Source organism: Hemitrygon akajei, chromosome 15, assembly GCF_048418815.1.
Source record: "Hemitrygon akajei chromosome 15, sHemAka1.3, whole genome shotgun sequence".
NCBI classification, from domain to species: domain Eukaryota; kingdom Metazoa; phylum Chordata; class Chondrichthyes; order Myliobatiformes; family Dasyatidae; genus Hemitrygon; species Hemitrygon akajei.
In genome coordinates, this window is record NC_133138.1 from 8,124,037 (window position 1) to 8,146,519 (window position 22,483).

Here is a 22,483-nt window from a genome sequence, read left to right on the forward strand (position 1 = left end):
TTTAGGCCTCGGCTGTGGGAAGAGAAAGAGAAGTGAATAGGAGACAAAAGGAAGCTTGCAAAACAGTGAGGACAAGGAAATTTGAAGATGCTGGAAATTCAAGCAACACACACAAAACGCTGGTGGAACGCAGCAGGCCAGGCAGCATCTATAGGGAGAAGCACTGTCGACGTTTCGGGCCGAGATCCTTTGTCAGGACTAACTGAAAGGAAAGACAGTAAGAAATTTGAAAGTAGGAGGGGGAGGGGAAAATACGAAATGATAGGAAAAGACCGGAGGGGGTGGGTTGGAGCTGAGAGCCAGAAAGGTGATTGGCAAAAGGAATACAGAGCTGGGGAAGGGAAAGGATCATGGGACGGGAGGCCTAGGGAGAAAGAAAGGGGGAGGGGAGCACCAGAGGGAGATGGAGAACAGGCAGAGTGATGGGCAGAAAGAGAGGGAAAAAAAGGTGGGGGGAGAAGAAAACTAAATATATCAGGGATGGGATAAGGAGGGGAGGAGGGGCATTAACAGAAGTTAGAGAAGTCAATGTTCATGCCATCAGGTTGGAGGCTACCCAGCCGGTATATAAGGTGTTGTTCCTCCAACCTGAGTGTGGCTTCATCTTGACAGTAAAGGAGGCCATGGGTAGACATATCAGAATGGGAATGGAACGTGGAATTAAAATGTGTGGCCACTGGGAGATCCTGCTTTCTCTGGCGGACAGAGCGTAGGTGTTCAGTGAAACGGTCTCCCAGTCTGCGTCTCACCAACATATAAAAGGCCACACCGGGAGCACCGGACGCAGTGCTTGGTAGTGGGATCCCGTTGGAGGTGGCGGAAGTTACAGAGAATTATACGTTGGACCCGGAGGCTGGTGGGGTGGTAGGTGACGACAAGGAGAACCCTATCCTGAGTGGGGTGGTGGGCGGATGGGGTGAGGGCAGATGTGCGGGAAATGGGAGAGATGCATTTGAGAGCAGAGTTGATAGTGGAAGAAGGGAAGCCCCTTTGTTTAAAAAAGGAAGACATCTCCTTCGTCCTGGAATGAAAAGCCTCATCCTGAGAGCAGATGCGGCAGAGATGGAGGAATTGTGAGAAGGGGATAGCATTTTTGCAAGAGACAGGGTGGGAAGAGGAATAGTCCAGGTAGCTGTGAGAGTCTGTAGGCTTATAGTAGATATCAGTAGATAAGCCGTCTCCAGAGATGGAGACAGAAAGATCAAGAAAGGGGAGGGAGGTGTCGGAAATGGACCAGGTAAATTTGAGGGCAGGGTGAAAATTGGAGGCAAAGTTAATGAAGTCAACGAGCTCAGCACGCGTGCAGGAGGCAGCGCCAATGCAGTTGTCGATGTAGTGAAGGAAAAGAGGGGGATGGATACCCGTATAGAGTTGGAACATGGACTGTTCCACAAAGCCAACAAAATGGCAGGCATAACTGGGACCCACGCGGGTACCCATGGCTACACCTTTGGTTTGGAGGAAGTGGGAGGAGTCAAAGGAGAAATTATTGAGAGTAAAGACTAATTCCGCTAGACGGAGGAGAGTGGTGATAGAGGGGAACTGGTTAGGTCTGGAATCCGAAAAAAAGCAGAGAGCTTTGAGACCTTCCTGGTGGGGAATGGAGGTATATAGGGACTGGACAGATGTATATAGGAACTGGATATATAGGGACTATTCCTCTTCCCACCCTGTCTCTTGAAAAAAATGCTATCCCCTTCTCACAATTCCTCCGTCTCCACCTCATTTGCTCTCAGGATGAAGCTTTTCATTCCAGGACGAAGGAGATGTCTTCCTTTTTTAAACAAAGGGGCTTCCCTTCTTCCACCATCAACTCTGCTCTCAAACGCATCTCTCCCATCTCCCGAACATCTGCCCTCACCCCATCCACCCACCACCCCACTCGGGATAGGGTTCCCCTTGTCCTCACCTACCACCCCACCAGCCTCTGGGTCCAACATATAATTCTCCGTAACTTCTGCCACCTCCAACGGGATCCCACTACCAAGCACATCTTTCCCCCCCCCCCGCCCCCCCCCCCCCGCTTTCCGCAGGGATCGCTCCCTATGCGACTCCCTTGTCCATTCGTGCCCCCCATCCCTACCCACCGATCTCCCTCCTGGCACTTATCCTTGTAAGCGGAACAAGTGCTACACCTGCCCTCACACTTCCTCCCTCACCACCATTCAGGGCCCCAGACAGTCCTTCCGGGTGAGGCGACACTTCACCTGTGAGTCGGTTGGTGTGGTATACTGCGTCCCGTGCTCCCGGTGTGGCCTTTTATATATTAGTGAGACCCTACGCAGACTGGGAGACCGTTTTGCTGAACACCTACGCTCTGTCCGCCAGAGGAAGCAGGATCTTCCAGTGGCCACACATTTTAATTCCACGTCCCAGTCCCTTTCTGATATGTCTATCCATGGCCTTCTCTACTGTCAAGATGAAGCCACACTCAGGTTGGAGGAACAACACCTTATATACCGGCTGTGTAGCCTCCAACCTGATGGCATGAACATTGGCTTCTCTAACTTCCGTTAATGCCCCTCCTCCCCTCCTTACCCCATCCCTGATATATTTAGTTTTTTCTCTCTTTCTGCCCATCACTCTGCCTGTTCTCCATCTCCCTCTGGTTCTCCCCTCCCCCTTTCTTTCTCCCTAGGCCTCCTGTCCCATGATCCCTTCCCTTCTCCAGCTCTGTATCCCTTTTGCCAATCACCTTTCCGGCTCTCAGCTCCACCCCACCCCTCCGGTCTTCTCCTATCATTTCGTACTTTTCCCTCCCCCTCCTACTTTCAAATCTCTTACTATCTTTCCTTTCAGTTAGTCCTGACGAAGGGTCTCGGCCCGAAACGTCGACTGTGCTTCTCCCTCAAAACAGCAAGGAGTCTGGTGGAGGGAAAATCTCTGACGGGTTAAAACCAAGCTGTAAACAAGGTTATCGGGTCAATGAGTGAACAGTGAGAGCATAGACTAAAGAATGTGGGAATTGCAAAATGCAGAGCAGGAGGACGGATCCTGCAGGGCGGCCGGACGCACCTTACAGAGGTTTTATAAAAAAGGAGGGCAGGCAAAAGAATTTGAGTTAGTAACACTGACGGATGACTGATACAGACTGGATAATCAAAGTTACCCGAAGTTGTATTATTCAGTACTGAGTCCAGAAGGGTGCAATGTCTCCAGTTCAACGATGAGTTTGTGTTTGACATTGCAGGAGACTATAAACTTATAGGCTGGAGTGGCATGGGATGGGGAACTGAAGTAAATGAATCAGCCCTGATAATTGAACACAATCTGTACCTGGTATCTCCATTACGGAGGCAGCCCTACAGAGTAATGCAGCATAGAAAATGGCACCTCCCCCATTCTGATGTTTGGTCTGAAGAACAATTGAGCCTCTTTGACCAGATCTGTATGCTTTTATTGAGTCGCTGCACCTAATTGACTGATTAGATATTTGCATTAACAACCAGGTGCACCTAATCAAGTGGCTACTGAGTGTATGCCTCCCTCTTTTTCTCAACCCGAGCCTCAATATCTTTCATCAACATGGGTTCCTAAATCTGCTAGCGTTAACCTCCACCTTAAAAGGATCATGCAGGCCCTGAACTTTTGACATCACATTTTTTACAGGCCTTTCACTGGCAGACAATTCTCTCTCTCTAAGAAATCTTGCCCAATCAACCACGACAACGTCTCACCTAATTGCTCCAAATTTTGCTCTGTCCAGTTCAGGAGCCTAACCTGTGAACTGAACATATCCTTCTCCAAAACTATTTTAAAACTGAAACTAATGGAATTATGGCCACTGGATCCCAAGTACTTGCCAACAGACACTTCTTCCACTTGCCTGACCTCATTTTCCATGAGGAGGTCCATTGCACACTCTCTAGCAGGGTCCTCTGTATATTAATCAAAGAAGCTTTCTGGGACATACTGCCCCGAAATCCACTCTGCCCTATCTTTTCACAGTATAGTTGGCCCAAGCAAGATTAGAGAAGTTAAGATCTCCCGCCATTGCTACCCTATTATGTTTAAAAGTAGCTTCAATCTCTCCACGTCCTCTTCCATCAAGAAAGCAACTAGCACGCCTTTCTTAACTGCGCCTTGTTCATGGCAGTTACATTGGGAATCCTGAATGCGGTACAATAGATTGGAAGAAGTGCAAGTGAATCGTGACTTCACCTGGAAAGACTACTATGTCTTTGGATGGTGGGAAGGTAAGAGGTGAAAGGGCAAGTACTACATCATAAGAGAAGATTCTGTTCCCACAGATGAGGCTGACCTGCTGATTATTTCTGGCATTTTCTGTTTCTGTTTTAGATTCCTAGCATCTGCACCTTTTAAAAAAAAATCTTCATTAAGTTGTAGCAAACTTTAAATGTAAGGGTTTTTTTCTACATAGTGAAAGATCATCGGGTTTCTTGTTATTTGTAATTCATAGTGGATCTCACCGCAAACAATGTGCCTTTTTCTTGCTTCTGACTCAGGATGAGGACACTGATCCTGGTGAGCAACCTGTACAAACAGATCAAGAGCTTAATGGAACAAGAAAAAAGCCGAAGTCCACAAAGACAGGGAAGAGAGATCTCCATTTCCCTGAGCTCCCGTCAACTGGCTACCCAGTGGAAGGGAAGGGGTTGGAAGGTACAGATAAATATACATGCTTATAATATCTATGTAATTACCTGGTTAAATTATATAAACTAATGGTACTAAGCTGGTGCAAGTTTAGGGTGGGAGATGGATTTCACCTCTTGGCAAATTCTTCCCTAATATTGATGCCTGTGGCTACAAAACTCTACATGATCCATTGTGGAGACCTGCATTAAATCTGAAATCATGTCCAGAAATAAAAGGTTTCCGGGAAGTAATCCAGTGCATCATTTAGAACTCTTAAGGACATTTTAAACTAATGCACTCATTGAAAAGCAGACTATGCACTGACTTTAGCTCAATATCAGAATTTTCCGTTCTATTATATCAGTGGTGAGTTAATAGTGGACTTGGTGTAAATGGATTTTCCACTGGTGAGCTGGGTTATAATGGCACTGTTCATCAACACTTTAACATATAGTATAATGGTGATTTACATATTCCATTTTTACCATCGAAGGGATTCGGAGTTTTGAAGGGATTTCTAACATGCTTCTGACCACGTGGAAAATAAACTCCCTGAGATTTTATAGATTAACTTCATCTCAAGCATAGAAAATTAAATGTTTGGCTGATTAGAAATATAGGAAAGACTTCACAGGATATTCTGAGAATCTTCCCAGTTATTTCTCCCTGAATTATTTTCTTCCTAGTATGATTAGCACTTCCACAGGAGGGTGTGGGCTCTGGCCATTGTGATGTCTATGATATTTTTTCCTTTCAGTGATTGCTCTGAAGCAACCTACAGCGTGGAGTCAACAAAGGGTGGGACTTGGTCAAATATGCAGTGTCAGCCTGGCAGATTATTTGAGGAAAGCAATGTAGTTAGTACACAGAACAATACAAAACAGTATAGGCCCTTCGGCCCACAATGTTATCCTGAACTTTTAAACTACTTCAAGATCATTTGCAACTTGATTTGAAGAATGGAACCTCTAGTCCATTCAATTAAAAACCAAACATTTTCCATATTGGAAGAAACAAATCATAATTATTCCTAGTGCTGGAATAACATTCTCAATGCAATTATAGTGAAATTAGCATGACTTGGTACTGACTGTGCTGCAAGGGGTGAACAGCACCTTTTTTCATCCTCATTATTCACTATGTTTTTCACTGCCATTGAATTTCTTTCCAGTATAATTTTCCTCATTGCAGAAACTAGATAGTGAGAAAGGTTCTGTATGATGGGATATTCTTCAGCTTCTGCACAGAACTGGCTGGTAGGGTAATTGATTTGGGAAGTAGGAGTAAATCCTGAGTGAAAGACACAAACAATATCCAACAAAAAACAAATTGCTGGAGGAACTCAGCATGTCAAGCAGCATCTGAGGAGAATGGTGGGGGAGGAACTGTCAATGTTTTAAGCTGAGACTCTGTATTGGGATTGAGAGGGGAGATGGAAAATAATCATTATAAAGGGGGGTGGTGAAACAGGGGCTAGTAGGTGAGTAGTGGTAAAGGAAGATGAACAGGTGCAACCAGATGTGAGGGAAGGGAAGGTAGAGCCAGCTACCTGAGGGTAATAATTAAGGATACAAGGGTTATTAGTGCTCGTGTTTGATTAGTAAGGTAGATCATTTTCAATGGATTCACTTTCAAGGACTCCAAAGTTCTCTAAAGTTCATGTTCTTGGTAATATTTTTATTTGCAGTTTGTCTACTTTTCCATATTGGTTGTTTGCCAGTGATTGTTTCTCTGTAGTTTTTCATTGATTCTGTTGTATCTATCCATTCTACTGTGAATGTTTGTAAGAAAATAAATCTTGAGGTGCTACATATAGTGACATATACATACTTTGACAATAAATGTACTTTGAACTTGAAGATAATAATGGGAACCATTGAAGGAGTGAAAATGGCAGATGGGGAAGGGGATGGTGGGGAAAATGTTCAGGTAATAGGTGGATTGAACAAAGAACAGAAGGGGATAAAAAAGGAGCTAAAATGGGGGGGCAGAGGTGGATCAAAAGGGGAGAGGGAGAAAAAACACATGTACAGCAGTTGTGCAGAAGACTTTTATAACCATTTTTTTGTTAAGGCAAAAAAAAAATCTTCTTTTGGATTGTACAAAGTTCATTTGTGGACCAGAATGAACAGTTCCATCCCTTTGTACATTAAAACTGTAACCAAGGTCTTACAAATGCTATTTTCAGTTTGTATTCTCCCTCTTTGGGGCAGGTGTAATTAAGGTCTGGCTGAAACTTGAACCTGGGAGGCAAACAAATCTTCAGAGTGTCCTCTAGAACATACTCTCCTGGACGGAGTATAAAGAAACATGACTGAAATATTAATAACATTTAAAATTAGAACAAGAGGAAAAGCTAGTTGGAATAAAAACAGAGAATAGGAATTTCACACACAAGATGCTGGAGGAACTCAGCAGGTCAGGCAGCAACCATGGAAGTGAATAAACAGTCAATGTTTCTGGCCAGGGTCTAGGCCTGACACGTTGACTGTTTATTCCCTTCCATGGATATTGTCTGACCCACTGAGTTCCTCCAGCATGTTGAGTGTGTTGCTCTGGATTTCTAGCATCTGCAGAATCTCTTGTACATTTAAGAAGTACTTTCTTCTCTCTCCTAAATGGTCACGAGATTTTTGGAACACTGAATTTGGAAGATCGAGGTTTTTTTTTGACAAAGTTGGATGCCCAATGCATGGTAACAACTGAATGCTGGAGTGCAGTAGAGAATTCACAATGTGCAATTTTTTCCACTTCAGAGGCTGGATATCAAATGAGCATTATGTATTATTAAGCCAATTTATACCAGATAAATGAGTACCTCACACATTTGGTGTAATGGATCTTAAGATGAACATAAAGACTTCTTTGGATAACTGGAATTAGAGAGTGATGAGGTTATTTTTGGCTCCATAATTGTGTTTGTACATTAAGGATGAAATTTATATTAACTACAGAAAGTATTGAAAATACTCAACAGGTCAGGCAGCACCTATGGAGAGAGAAAAACATAATTTTGGTCAATGTATTTTTATTATAATCCTAATCACTGGAATATCTACAATTTCTAGAGATAGCTATGTTGTAGTTCAGTTAAAACTGTTCAGAGAAGAATATTACATATGATTTATACACTTTGGCTGCAGTATGTGTTAGCTAAAATTCATCAAGAAGGGCAAGGACAACAGGTGTAAGGGAACACCATCACCAACAGGTTCCCCTCCAAGTCTCATGCAATTCTGACTTGGAGATATATTACTGTTCCTTCATTATCAGAGGGTCTAAATACTGGAATTCCCTCCCTGTCTGTTGATGCACCATCAATAACTCTCGGAGACGTGAGTCAAGGTAGGCTTTTATTGGCTGGAAGAAAGCACCATCAGCAGCAAGAGACCACCACACGACATCCTGGAGACTGAAGGGGGAGCAGTGCCTCCAATCTCCTTTATACACGGGTCTGTGGGAGGAGTCACAGGAGCAGTCAGCGGGGTGGCGTGTCCAGACAGGTATATGTAGTTCACCACATCTGTACCTTTATGAGAAGGACTGTAGCAGTTCAAGAAAGTGGACCATCAGCGCTTTCTCAAGGGAAACTACGGATAAACTATAAATACTGGTCTTGCCAGAAATGCACCAATCCCAACAAAAGTAATGTTAAAAAGTAAGATTTTCCTGGATTTATTTTTCTCTGTTGTCATTTAATTTTCAGTAGCCTTTCAGGGATCTTGGCCTAGAGCTGACAATCTTATCATAAATTCCATAACTGAATTTCTGATGTCAGACCCTTTCTATAAGAGCTTTTTGGTGAACAGGGAATCAGAGAAAGCATACCAAATAGGACAAGCTATTGATATTCTAAACTCAGTGGACATCAGCATAGAATTCAGCTGCCAGGTGTAATATGCCAAGCAGAAAAATGAGATGCTATATCTCAAACTTATTGAGGGCTCATTGGAATTGTGTATGAAGTCAGACTGGAAGTAGGATGAAGAATTATAGTTACAAACAACTGGCGGCTCTGATCAAAAGGCAATAAACTAAAACATTAACCCTTTTTTTACAGTTGCAGTCAGATCAGTTAACTATTTAATACAACTTAAATGGGTTTTAAGTTACAGAGAAGGAGGAAAGTTGAAGGGAACGAAGAAAATATCTGTGTTAAGAGGGAGAGCAGGAGATACTGAATGACATAGTGGTGTAGGAGCTGTCTGAGAGAGAGCGGTTAAATGCTGTGAATCTACCTGAAAGAATTTGTAAATATGCGACAAATGAGACAGGACAGAGAAAGGAGAACATTAAAATAAAAATGAAGTATGAGATACAAGCTGAAGAAGCAAACTGTTGGAAATCTGAAATAACAGTGAATGCTGGAAATATTTAACTGATCTAACTGCAACTGTAAAACAAAAACAGGGTTAATGTTTTAGATTGATGCTCTTTGATCACAGCTTCCAGGTTTTACAAGTAAATTCCTCATTCTACTTCCATTCTAATCTCTCTGCCTTTACTTCATTCGCAATTCCAACAGAGCCTTTGATACGCTTGAGAGACAGCATCTCGTCTTTTTACTTGGCACATCACAGTCCTCAGGATTTAACAATAAATTCAGCAACTTCAGATAAATACCCTTTCCAGATTATAGGAGAGCTGGGCAGTCCCAGTGAAAAGTCATCAAGCTGAATTGACAAATGTTTTTTTTTTCTCTCTCCCTCTCTTCCCCCCCTATTCTTGCTGAAAATCTCAAGCATTTGTTTTTTTTTTTCCCTCAGAAAGATGGTGCAAGTTACATCTTTTTCAAGTTAAAGAAATGAATCATTCAAAACTAAATACTGTTCACTGATTGGCTGTTTTTATACATCTCGTATCAGAGTCAGGTTTAGTATCACCAGCATACGTCATGAAATTTGTTGTTTTGCAGCAGAAGTACAATGCAATACATAATATTAAATATAAATTACAGTAATAGATATAATTAAATTAATAGAGCACAAAGAGAGTAAAAAAGAGAAAAAAATACAGTGAGTTAGAGTACATGGGCACATTAGCCATTCAAGAAATGTAATGGTGGGATAGGAAATAAAGGCATTTGAGAATAAAAGCATCATAACTTATCCCAGGATATAAATACAGCTATAAAAGAGCATTAATGTGCACTATTCATTTCCATATTAAAATCAAAAATAACTGCAAATGTTGGAAATGTGGCCATTAGACATAGGAGCAAGAACTAGGCCATTTGGCGCATCAAGTCTGCTCCACCATTCAATCATGGCTGATACTTTCTTTACCCCCCTCCTGAACCCCACTGCCCAGCCTTCTCCCTGTAACCTTTGATGCTATGGCCAATCAAGAACCTGTCAATCTCTGCCTTAAATATATCCGACATCCTGGCCTCCACAGTTGCATGTGGTAACAAATTCCACAAATTTACCACCCCCTGGCTAAAGAAATTTCTCCGCATCTCTGTTTTAAATGGACGCCCCTCTATCCTGAGGCTGTGCCCTCTTGTCCTAGACTCCCCCGCCATGGGAAACATCCTTTCCACATCTACTCTGTTTAGGCCTTTCAATATTCAAAAGGTTTCAATGAAATCCCCCCTCATCCTTCTAAATTCCAGTGAGTACAGACCCAGAGTCAATCATTCCCAGAATCCTGCTCGTGAAACTCCTCTGAACTCTCTCCAATGCCAGCACATCTCAAGATAAGCAGCCCAAAACTGGTCACAATACTCAAGGTGAGACCTCACCAGTGCCTCTAAAGCTTCAGCATCACATCCCTGCTCTTTTATTCCAACCTCTAGATGAAGGCTAACATTGCTTTTAACTTCCTCAGCAACAACTCAAACTACAATTTAATCTTTAGGGTGTTCTGCACAAGGACTCCCAAGTGTCTTTGCATCTTAGATTTTTGGATTTTCTCCCAGTTTCGAAAATAGTTTGCACATTTATTTCTTCTACCAAAGTGCATGACCATGCATTTTACAGGATTGTATTTCATTTGCCACTTTCTTGCCCATTCTCCTAATCTGTCTAAGTCCTTCTGCAGCCTTTTTGCCTCCTCAACACTACCTGCCCCTCCACCAATCTTCGTATCGTCTGCAAACTTGGCAACAAAGCCATCTATTCCATCATCTAAATCATTGATATACAGCATAAATAGAAGCGGTCCCAACATTGACCTCTAGAGAACACCACTAGTCCCTAGCAGCCATCCAGAAAAGGACCCTTTTATTCCCACTTGCTGCCTCCTACCAATCAGCCAATGCCCTAACCATGCTTGCAACTTCCTGTAATATCATGGGCTCTTAACCTAGTAAGCAGCCTCATGTGAGGCACCTTGTCAAAGGCCATCAGACTTTACTTTCTCCCTATCAAATTTCAAGTTGAACTCAATCATAGGGTGATCACTACCTCTTAAGTGTTCCTTTACCTTAAACTCCCTAATCGGCCCTGGTTCATTACATAACACCCAATGCAGTACAGCTGATCCCCTAATAGGCTCAACGACAAACTGCTCCAAAAAGACATCTCATAGGGATTCAACAAATTCACTCTTTTGAAATTCATTTCCAACCTGATTTTCCCAATCTACCTACATGTTAAAATCTCCCATGACTATCATAACATTGCTCTTTTTGACATGGCTTTTCTATTCCCCATTGTAATCTGTTGTCCTCCTCCCAGCTACTGTTGGGAGGCCTGTATACAACTGTCATCAGGGTCCTTTTACCCTTGCAGTTTCTTAACTCAATCCACAAGGATTCAACATCTTCTGATCCCATGTTACATCCAAAATAAATAAAACAGAGAATGCTGGAGGAGCTCAGAGAGCCAGGACAGATCTTTGGGAAAAGAGGTCCAAACTTGAGCCTGAGGGGAAAAAAAACTCATTCAAATCCTGGGCACATTGCAGCCTTCTGAACTTCCGATTCAATACTACAACTTGATTTCTGTCTGTATCTGTTCTCCATCTGTGATATCGGCCTCTTGCATCCAGTTTTTACTCCTTTCTTTTTCTTTTTGCCTCTGGGAGTGGAGGACATTCTCAGTCTGATCTGTTGGGGGATGTCTTCTTCCTCTGCATTACGTTACTCTTACATTCTTTTGTCTACCTTCTTTGGTCTGTTACTTTTTCTCTTTTCTGCTCCTATTCACTCACTGACCAGGCAACCTTGCTTACTGCATATCCCCCATTGTCACTCAGTTTATCCTGTCAGAGACATCCCTTCCCCAATGACCCTTGCTTCTTAAGAAGCTTCTTTCATTTACCTGCCGGTTTTCATAAAGGTTCTCTGACCTGATACATTAACTACTACCTTTCTTTTCCCACAGATGCAGCCTGACCTGCTAAGTATTTGCAGCATTCTGTTTCAAATTGTGTCACTGTGTATGTTACTAAAGCAAGAACCACGTCAGATGCTCAAGGGTGACTCATTCTGGGAATTGCCAATTTGAATTTCTGGAGTGATGTGGAAGGATTTGGCAATGGTCCTCACCTTTCACTCTAGGTTGTCAATTTTCACGCCACGTGAGGCTGAAAAAGACAGATCTAACGACTGCGTTTGGATAAAAACTTCAGCACTTCTTGCAATCAACAATCTGTCTTCTGGATTTTCTACACCCGCTGTACGCACACAGTGCCTCGCCCAGTCTGCGTAAGAACTGTGCATGTTTATTGCAGTGAGTCATCTCTGCGGCACTTGCTCACCATGTATTATTAGTACCATGACAAGATTGCATAATGAAATGCTCTAAACCTACAGGCATTACAATGACATTTTAAAGTGCATCTCAGATGGCAAGTCATGCTCAGTTTTGGTTCCCAGCTTTCAGATTGAATTTCCATGAATTGGAGCAACACGCGTAATCCCTAATATAAAAGAAGAACATAATTTGAAACTTTCTACTTTTGGGAGAAACCATTCACAGGAAGCTTTACAGAAAAATTATCAGACTCTTTTCCTGTGATTTTGTTTATTGATAATTCACATCAGAGACCAAAAAGCTAGAAGTGAAATTGGCCTGAAATTAAGTACTTTAGACAGGCAAAACAAGTGCTCTTTTCTCACCCATGGCATGTTCTTACTTTTATCTCAGATTTAAACCTGCAGATACTCTTATAAAGAGGTGGTGATTAATAGTTCGCCTTTTATGTGTTCAATAAAATGACAATATCTTTCCATGAGGAAATTACAGACATTAGAATTCTGCACAAGTAACAAGCATTCTCAGGACTTGTTTAAGATGATTAACCACAGAGCAATTTTACATTAATCACTCCTCTACCTCCTCCTTATTTAACTCTTCCTCCTTTAACTTCCAAAGAGCACCGGACACTTTAATCACCTTTTCTTGCTCCGAATACCAAGTATACTTATGCCAGGCTGACTGCTGAAGGGAATGTTGCTTTTCTGTGGGAATTGCCTGGGTGAGGTGCTTAGGAAATGCTGAGGAGGATGGCTTTTTAAGAGGCCATAAAGTGTGTCCATGACGCAACTGCAGGTGCTCAGAGTAGAAAAAGGTCAAAATTTTCATTTAAAAGCAAAATGTGTGGGCTTGAGGAATAGTGGATTAAGCTGAATTACCTGCCAATCATTTATGTTTCATGCTGACATCAGCATTGTTATTTTACTGTCAATGTTAGCAACTGATAAAAATCAGCAGAATTTAAACTCCCTGCCCGGTATTCTGGAGGATTAGTCCAAATACTCCGCCTATGCAAGAATCTTGTCCTAATGATCATTGACAGGTACAGAATAGAAAGTAAAATAAGTAAAAGTAGTTGGTTTATAATTATATTCATTTCAAGGAGTAGTAACAAATAGCAAATCTCAGCTCGTCATCAGGGGGCCACAGAAATGAATATTAATACATATTTCTTGTTCTAATTGAATCCATCATGGACATAGTTCAGAAGGACTATGGTCAGCAACTAGGTTCCATGTAAAGATTAATGCATGTGCAACTTGCAGTTTGCACAGCCAATACTAGTATTTTAGAAACTTCTCAGGAGCTATGATTAAGGCTTAATTCTATGGTGCTCATTGTCCATTTACTGTCTAATAAACCTGTTTAGCTGCCTTTAGCTCAAGTCTATTGAGATGTCATCCTGAGGAAAGCATGTGGGGGAATATTTAGATAACCAGTAAGTTAAAATTAATGATTAATAATTGTTGATTTGGCTTCTGCACTCACTGGAAATTACAAAATATTTATAGAGGTGAAATTACACTCCAGGACATGAAGAAGATATGCTTCAACATATGCTCTGAGGTGCCCAGGCAACAGGGTTAAAGATATTCCACTACCTTCATTTCACCCAATAGATGCAATTAACCGTGAGAAAAATCATTTTAAAAATATTATTTCTTCAATAGAGAAGCATATCTTAAAACAAAACACTGCACTTGAAAAGTGCCCATGCCTGAAAAGGTATACTAAAGAGGCAGTAGCCAGGGTTAGTAGAAGTGGGAAGAATTTTGTAAGTTTTAAACTCTAAAGAATATAGGCCTAATCAACTTATCTTCGTATCAGTCTTGTGAGATTTTGCAGTATTTCCTCAGTTGCAAGCATATTCCTTCTCAAGTGAGGAGACCAGAATCGCACACAGCACTACTGATTTGGTCTCACCAGCCCTACAGGACTGCAGTAAGACTTTGCTATTCAGTATTCAAAACTTCGAGTCATAGAAACTAACATATCATTTGCCCTCTTAAAGAACTTGCTGTATACTCCTGTTTGGCAGTTGCTCTGGCTAGTGGGAACGTGTAAATAAGTTAAAGGTGGCAACCATGACAGAAATGGTGAAAATGTGGTTACTAAGGGGCTGCAGGAGGTCAGGGACCCATCTTGCATCATTTGTGTGTGGTGGGGGGTGGTAGGCTGGTAGAACGGAAGCCTAAGGCTTCCCAGTAAGAAAGAGTAGACCCGTCCCCTTGTTGTTCCATAAAGAGATCAGAAAAAAATACGTTTAAATTTACTTCCTTGGGCTTCTGACCTATGATCTACCTTACGAGAGATTTTGTCTGCCGGGGAAAGAGCCTGAAATCACCCCCTTTTTTGTAAAATAGCAGTCCTCTTAGGCATCTGTTGGAAATTGCATTCTGCACCTTAATTACTTCGTTGGATCCAATGTGCATATCTAAAGTAGGACCCTGCTTCCTTCCTGTCTATTTCCTTTTACTTTCAAGAGCAAAGATAAATGTGGCAACTTCGTTAATAAGAAATTGGGCTAGTGGGAAAATATGTTTGATTTCTCATTCACACTCAGTAGCAACTGTTAAATTTGGGTCATGATTTCTGAATCCAGGAATATTCTGCACTATGTGCTCAGCTTTCGACGATAGAAAATGGTCACATGGTCTATGACTGAAAGAAGAGGGTTTTCATTATGTAAAAAGCTCCAGAGTTGAATTCTAAACTCCAATTACTCAGCATCTCAGCCATGCATTTTTAGTTGATCTGTAGACAAATGTCAACTGGCTCAAATAAAAACTTCATAATGGAAAATAAATTCTTTAGCACATTGAGAGCTAATTGCAGGCATCAGTAACTGACAGCTGATACTTATTTTAAACAGGAGGTTCTATATGCCAACCATTTCAATGAACACTTATTAAAACAGCTTAAAGATATTAACATTCAGATTTATAAATAGCATTTGTCTAATGTTAACTACACAAAGCACTGTGTCTTCTTAATACTGTATATATGCAATAATCTTGCATAAGTCATGGATGGGTTAGTTTAGAAAGGAAAGAGATTTTCTCAAACTACTGCATTTTTAATTATTAGAAATATACAGAAGATTGCAAATGGTCATTTTCTGATGTATTTGGATAAGAGTACTCTGCCTTCAGGTGAAATAAACTGCAGATGTTGGAAAACTGAAACAGAGACAGAAATGAAGAAAATAGTCAACAGGCTAGGCAGTATTTATGGAAAGGAAAACATAATTAACCTTTCAGGTCATTGACCCTTGTTTGCAAATGTATTATGGAATGATATGTAGGAGAATGTTTACTGCCTTTTCTGTTGTTGTTATGCCTTCAGCTGTAACATCATGAAGCTGAAATGATAATTGGCTCGAGGAGTTCATTGTTTCACTATTTAAAACCACAGGAATGTGAAGACAGTTGTGTAGATATGGATTTTCATGCACTGCAGGTCCCCATTTACATGCATTTTAAATCACTGGCACATTATAATATACTTCTAACATTGTGCCTCACTGATTCACATAGTTCAGATTATCACGTTACACACACGTTATACAGCATTGCTCATTCAATGTGTTTCCTGACAAATGGAGTCATTTTGTGTATCTAAAGTACATTCTGAGATCAGAGATTGGTCTGAACAGTAGGAAAGATCTTAGAAAAACATAGAAAACATAGAAAGCCTACAGCACCATACAGGCCCTTCGGCCCACAAAGTTGTGCCGAACATGTCCCTACTTTAGAAATTACTAGGCTTACCCATAGCCCTCTATTTTTCTAAGCTCCATGTACCTATGCAAAAGTCTCTTAAAAGACCCTATCGTATCCGCCTCCACCACCATTGCCGGCAGCCCATTCCATGCACTCACCACTCTCTGAGTAAAAAAACTTACCCCTGACATCTCCTCTGTACCTACTCCCCAGCACCTTAAACCTGTGACCTCTTGTGGCAACCATTTCAGCTCTGGGGAAAAAAACTGACTATCCACACGATCAATACCTCTCATCATCTTGTACACCTCTATCAGGTCACCTCTCATCCTCCGTCCTCCAAGGGAAAAAGGCCGAGTTCACTGAGCCTGTTTTCATAAGGCATGCTCCCCAATCCAGGCAACATCCTTGTAAATCTCCTCTGCACCCATTCTATGGCTTCCACATCCTTCTTGTAGTGAGGCGACCAGAATTGAGCACAGTACTCTAAGTGGGGTCTGATCAGGGTCCTATATAGCTGCAATATTACCTCTTGGCTCCTAAATTCAATTCCATGATTGATGAAGGCCAATACACCGTATGCCTTCTTAACCACAGAGTCAACCTGCGCAGCTGCTTAGAGGGTCCAATGGACTCGGACCCCAAGATCCCTCTGATCCTCCACATTGCCAAGAGTCTTACCATTAATACTTTTAACTGCCATCATATTTGACCTACCAAAATGAACCACCTCACATTTATCTGGGTTGAACTCCATCTGTCACTTCTCAGCCCATTTTTGTATCCTATCAATATCCCGCTTTAACTTCTGACAGCCCTCCACACTATCCACAACACCTCCAACCTTTGTGTCATCAGCAAACTTACTAACCCATCCCCCCACTTCCTCATCCAGGTCGTTTATAAAAATCACGAAGAGTAAGGGTCCCAGAACAGGTCCTTGAGGCACACCACTGGTCACCGATCTCCATGCAGAATATGACCCATCTACAACCACTCTTCGCCTTCTGTGGGCAAGCCAGTTCTGGATTCACAAAGCAATGTCCCCTTGGATCCCATGCCTCCTTACTTTCTTAATAAGCCTTGCATGAGGTGCCTTATCAAATGCCTTGCTGAAATCCATATACACTACATCTACTGCTCTTCCTTCATCAATGTGTTTAGTAGGCTTGCACCTACTCTTTGCAAAGGAGTACTTAGTTGTTTGCAGATTTATTGTGGATTCATTTAGAGGAGAGGTTGTTGTTTGTCTAAGAATTGCACTTTGGAGTCATCAGCATTACTGCTCTTTATCAAGGTGAACTGAAGAGTACTTTGTTGATAAGGAGAAAATCTAAAGGCTTCCTTGGCAGAGGAGATTACAAGAAGGGTGGGGGTGGTTGATGCCAGGAGGGATTATACCTCAAGATTCTTTTGACTACAATATTCCTTTCTCTAATTGATTATGAGCAATCTATCTGACATCTTCAATTTTGAAAGGTAACAACATCTTCCAGCTAAAGAAGTAAATATTAGATACAGGCCACGGGAGTGAGTATCTAAATGATAAAATAACTGGCTTAGTAGTGCAACAATTAGTGCTGCTGTCCCACAATGCCAGGGACCTGTATCAAATACTCAAGCATTGTTTGTACAATCCCACATCACCAGGTGAGTTTGCACCTGGTGCTTTCCCAAATCCAAATACATGTTGTTGAGGTAATTAGCTATTGTCCTCTACCCTGTGATGCAGGTGAATGAAAAGGAATCAAAGAAGTGTTGATTGACGTATAGGAAAGGATTTACATAGTGGTAGTACAGGGAAATAAAGGGAGGTGGTAGGGACAGATGGAGTTGACTGAGTTCAGCATGGATCCAATGGAATTGAAATTAGTTTATTACTGTCACATGCATTTATGCCAAATATTACACATCAAGTGGCAAGAGAGGGTACCAGATGTGGAGGTGCTCATACGTGCTGGGACAGTCAGCGCAGAATTGCTCATCACAGCTTCTCAGCTGCACTGGTCTGGTCATGTCACAAGAATGAGTGGTGATCGTTTACCCAAAGCTGTTTCCTATGGCGAGCTACATGAAGGAAAGAGGAAGCATGGTGGTCAGAAGCTGCGCTACAAAGATGTGCTCAAGCACCATGTGAAGAACACTGACATGAATGTCAACACCTGGGAGAAAGACGCTTTGGACAGAAGAAGTTGGTGCTACATTGTCAAGAAGTGAATCCCAGCTATTGAGGAGAAAAGGCAGAAGAAATATGAAGCAGGTCATGAACGCAGACATTCGGTGCTAGATCAGTCAAATCACAAATGCAACCGATGTGGGAGACAGTGCCGATCCAGTGCTGCTCTTGTGGCCCATAAACGTGCCTGTAGAGACTAAACTCTCAGCAGAGTCAACATCGAAATCGATGGACAGCCGAAGAAGATTATTGTCACATGTACCGATATAGAGTGAAAAGCTTGTTTTGCATTCTGTTCATGCAGATCAAGTCATTACACAATGTGTTGAGGAAGTGCAAGGTAAAACAATAAGAGAATGCAGAAAAAAGTGTAACAGCTACAGAGAAGGTGCATAGCAGGAGAACAATGAGGTAGATTGTGAGGTCAGTTGTTGTTTTGATATTTGTTGTGTTCTCTCTTGTTCTGCCAAGGGTTGTGGGCATGCTAAGGTGGCACTGCAACTCATGCGGGCTGCCCCCAGCGCACTCTTGGGTGTGTTCTTTGTGAGCACAAACAATGCATTTTTATCTATGCATTGATGTACTTGTGATAAATCAACTTAAATCTTGAAGAGTCCATGTACTAAGGAACCATTCAACAGTGGGGTACAAGCTTCCCTTGAGCCTGCTAGTATGTACTTTCAGGCTTTTTTTAAATCTTCTGCTTGATGGAAGAGGGGGGAAGAGAAAATGTCTGGGCTGGGTGGGGTCTTTGGTTGTGCTGGCTGCTTTACCGAGGCAACGAGAAGTGTAGACAGAATCTGTAGGCCAAATGGTTTCCTAGATCATGATATGTAAGTTAGTATTGGATGAGAAGTCTCTGGAGCCCATTGACCCTACCGCTATGGGCTGACAAGATTTGAACACGCGAAGTGTTGTAGGAAAGGAGATTCAGAAACATACCATTCTCTCCCTCCTGCCTGCTCCATCTTTCAATATCACGGCTGATCTTTTTCCCTCAGCATCACTTTCCTGCACTAGCACCACACTGTGGTTCTTTTAATAGCTACAAATCTATTGATCCCTGTCCTGAATAAATCAGTAACTGAGTTTCTAATACCACCTTGGTCAGCCAATTCCAAAGATTCCTACTCCCTAAGAAATATGCCATGTAAGATTTTGAAGTCAGTTCCAGGCCATTTCCTGTAACTGGTCCACAAGGTACATTTAATGTCAGAGAAATGTGTACAATGTACATCCTGGAATATATAAATCTCATTTACATCAACATCAGGAAAGCCTTTTACTTCATTTGAGGCACAAGCTGAGCATGAACAGCTTCGTTGGGAACTGCTGCTGACACTTGCCTTCACAAAAACAGATTGTAGCGTTGGTTGTAATAGGGGAGAGGACAGAGCTACCCTTACAATTCATGTTTCAACATGTGATACTACTGCTGTCTTTAATGATAGCTGGCATTCCTTTCCTTTCTTGGGATACATATCCGAGACACAGTGCACTGGTGACAGTAGCCGTCTGGTTCTCTGGACTTCTCGTCACCACCTTGGAAACAACAGCAGGCAGTCCAGGACTAACTCCTGATATATTATCAGTGTTTGTTCCTTGAAAACAAATTTCATTTAAAGCAAAACACATAAAATGCTGGAGGAACTCAGCAGGTCAGTCAGCATCAATGGAAAAGAGCAGTCGATGTTTTAGGCTGAGACACTTTATCCCCATCCTGATGAGGGGTCTCAGCCTGAAATTTTGACTGTTTATTCTTTTCCATAGACTGACCTGCTGAGTTCCTGCAGCATTTTGAGTGTACTGCTTTGGATTTCCAGCCTATGTAGATTTTCTCGTGTTTGTAATTGTCATTTCATCCACACCCAGTCTTTTATGTGGCACATTTATTACCCAGCTTCTGCGATCCTAGCTGCTCTGTAGGTAAGAATACCATTATCCTCATCAAGTTTCCTTTGGTTACTATGAATAATCTCAGATTTTATTGTAATCAGGCTGAATTTGCATTAATCTTGTAATTGTTCATATTGTAATCCATCCAATAAAGAGTGAACTTTCTTTGAGATGATTATTGTCATCTTCAATAAAAACTGATCAAAAAGCAGGTTCTGTGAAATAATTACCACACTGGGAACTAAATGGCATGGATTAGGGGAGATTGCAGGAATACAAGGAATAATGCAGGACACTTTAATATCACAACACAAATGCAAACTCAGCTGTATGACTTTACATTTAATGGATCAATAAAAATTGCTGTGTAAACCAATGATCTAATTCCAGGAAAGTGCAAAATGCTGAAAAAGGAGTTGAGAATCCCTTCGTTGGTGATTTCTGACCAGGATCAAACTAGGAACACTTTCCACCAGGTAAATGATACTAATGATACTTGACACTTATGTTGAATTAATGTTCAATACAATTTATTTTTGCTTCTGCCTGCCAAGCAGCAGTCTTGGCCAACCAACTTGGAAACCTGATCTCGGTGCTTTTCCCAGCATTTTCTGCGTGTGTTTTGTGCTTCCACATCTACACTGCTTTGTTTTCAACTTGATCTCCACACTTTCACAATGTTCCCATAAAACACTGCTCTCAAATATCTGCAATAGGGGTTTGGTAACAGCTTTTGATTTTCCTACCAAACCCAAACCCCTATTGCAGATATTTGAGCAGTAGTGTTTTATGGGAAGATTGTTGGTTGGTTTTCTATTTTTACTTCAGATTTCCAGAATCTAGCTGTTTGGGTCTTGACTGAAAAATAAAATCTGGGCATTTGGCTAATAGGTGGCCAATCCCAATCGGCTGTTAATAAAAATTTATCATGCGGAGGTCTCCTGTGACAAATCCCATTTTCCCAGATTCTCTCTATACCATTGACTTCACAGGGCAATGGCTTCAGAATGTGAATGGACTTCCATTTAATTAGATTTTCTATCTGATAGCTTCATTGTCACAGTTAGGTGAAGATAATCATTTAGTTGTTTAGAGACTCACTACTCTTGCTTTTATCCCAGTTTTGTGGGTTCTGAGGCAGCCGATGAGGCAGATGTGGGAATCGCACATGATTCCAAAGTTGGGTTGTGAGGTTAGTAATGGAGTGAGAGAGTGAGGTACTACAATTCTTCTGGAGCTTGTGCAGGGGTTTCTTTGTGCTCTTGATGCGTGGCCTTGAGGTTGTTAATACAATCCTGAATGTTACTTCTCTATTTAAGCAATCGTGGACCAGAGCTTCCCAGGTGTCAGTGGGGATATTGCACTACCTCAGGAAAGCTTTGAACATAAACCATTTGCTCTGTCCACCTGACAATCAGTTCCCATAGCAGAGCTCATACTGAAGTGTCTACTGATGGCCATTGTGTGGTCTATGCAAATAACATGGCCTGTACCAGAATCAGCAACTTTAAAGGAACCAGGACTTCATCGCTGGGGTCATTAGCCTGGCAGAGGACAATTTTGGATCTGGTGATATTGATCCAGAGGTTCTTCTAAAGTCAAGAATGTGGAATAAAACTGGGTGATTATGGCTGTTCTATTAACTGTTACAAGAACAAAGAAAGGACAAAATTAAAAGACAAAGAAAAAGAAATTTTGGTCATCTCATACTCAGACTAGAGGTAACATCATTCTGGTGATAACAATGAACCTATAACATAGCCAGATTTAAATGGCGAGACAACTGCTGCAAAAAGAATGAGAAGCTTCTAGAAAATACAGAGTCGGCTGTACTACAATTACTACTGAACAAAAACATGTATGTGAGTGATTATATAAAAATTATAAGCGAGCGTAGGAAAATTAAACTACTTGAAAAATAACAATTCTACATCCTAATCCAACACAATGACATAGATTTGATTATCCTTCCTTTGAACTTGGAGGATTTTGTAGAGGTGACAATGATAGAACATTTTTTTGTGGCTTGAGATGTCTGTTATAGGTAGTCCAGGTCTTAGAGGCATGTAGGATCACTGCTCTCCAATAGCTCCTGAGTTTTGTCTGTGGTCTAGATTTTGGAAAGCTCACTTGCTCATTTGACCAAAGGTTGTACTGACACAGTGTCTGCCTTCACTGAGAAGTGGTTCAGCTCTTCCTAAATCTTGGCATGAAAGAGGGCAAGGAGATGCGGTAGGTCAGTAGAGGAACTCTGACTTGCAGATGTTGAGGGTTTTCAGTTTGAACAGGGCTCCTGTTAAATGTTGGCGTAATGCTCAGAGTAATCTCACACACATCACATCCAGAATTCAATCTTTATACCAATGCGGCAATGAGACCTGGAACTA

The 22,483-nt window shown here is 41.6% G+C and overlaps 1 protein-coding gene across 1 annotated transcript in view; it reads left to right on the forward strand.

Moving 5' to 3' along the window:
- Positions 1–22,483, forward strand: part of LOC140739561 (cyclin-dependent kinase-like 2) — a 74,912-nt gene that overhangs the window by 48,619 nt on the left and 3,810 nt on the right. The window contains exons 11-12 of the mRNA XM_073067956.1: positions 4,467–4,623; positions 20,487–20,572. Of these exons, the coding sequence (XP_072924057.1) occupies positions 4,467–4,623; positions 20,487–20,572 (243 nt within the window). The remainder of the gene's footprint in view (positions 1–4,466; positions 4,624–20,486; positions 20,573–22,483) is intronic.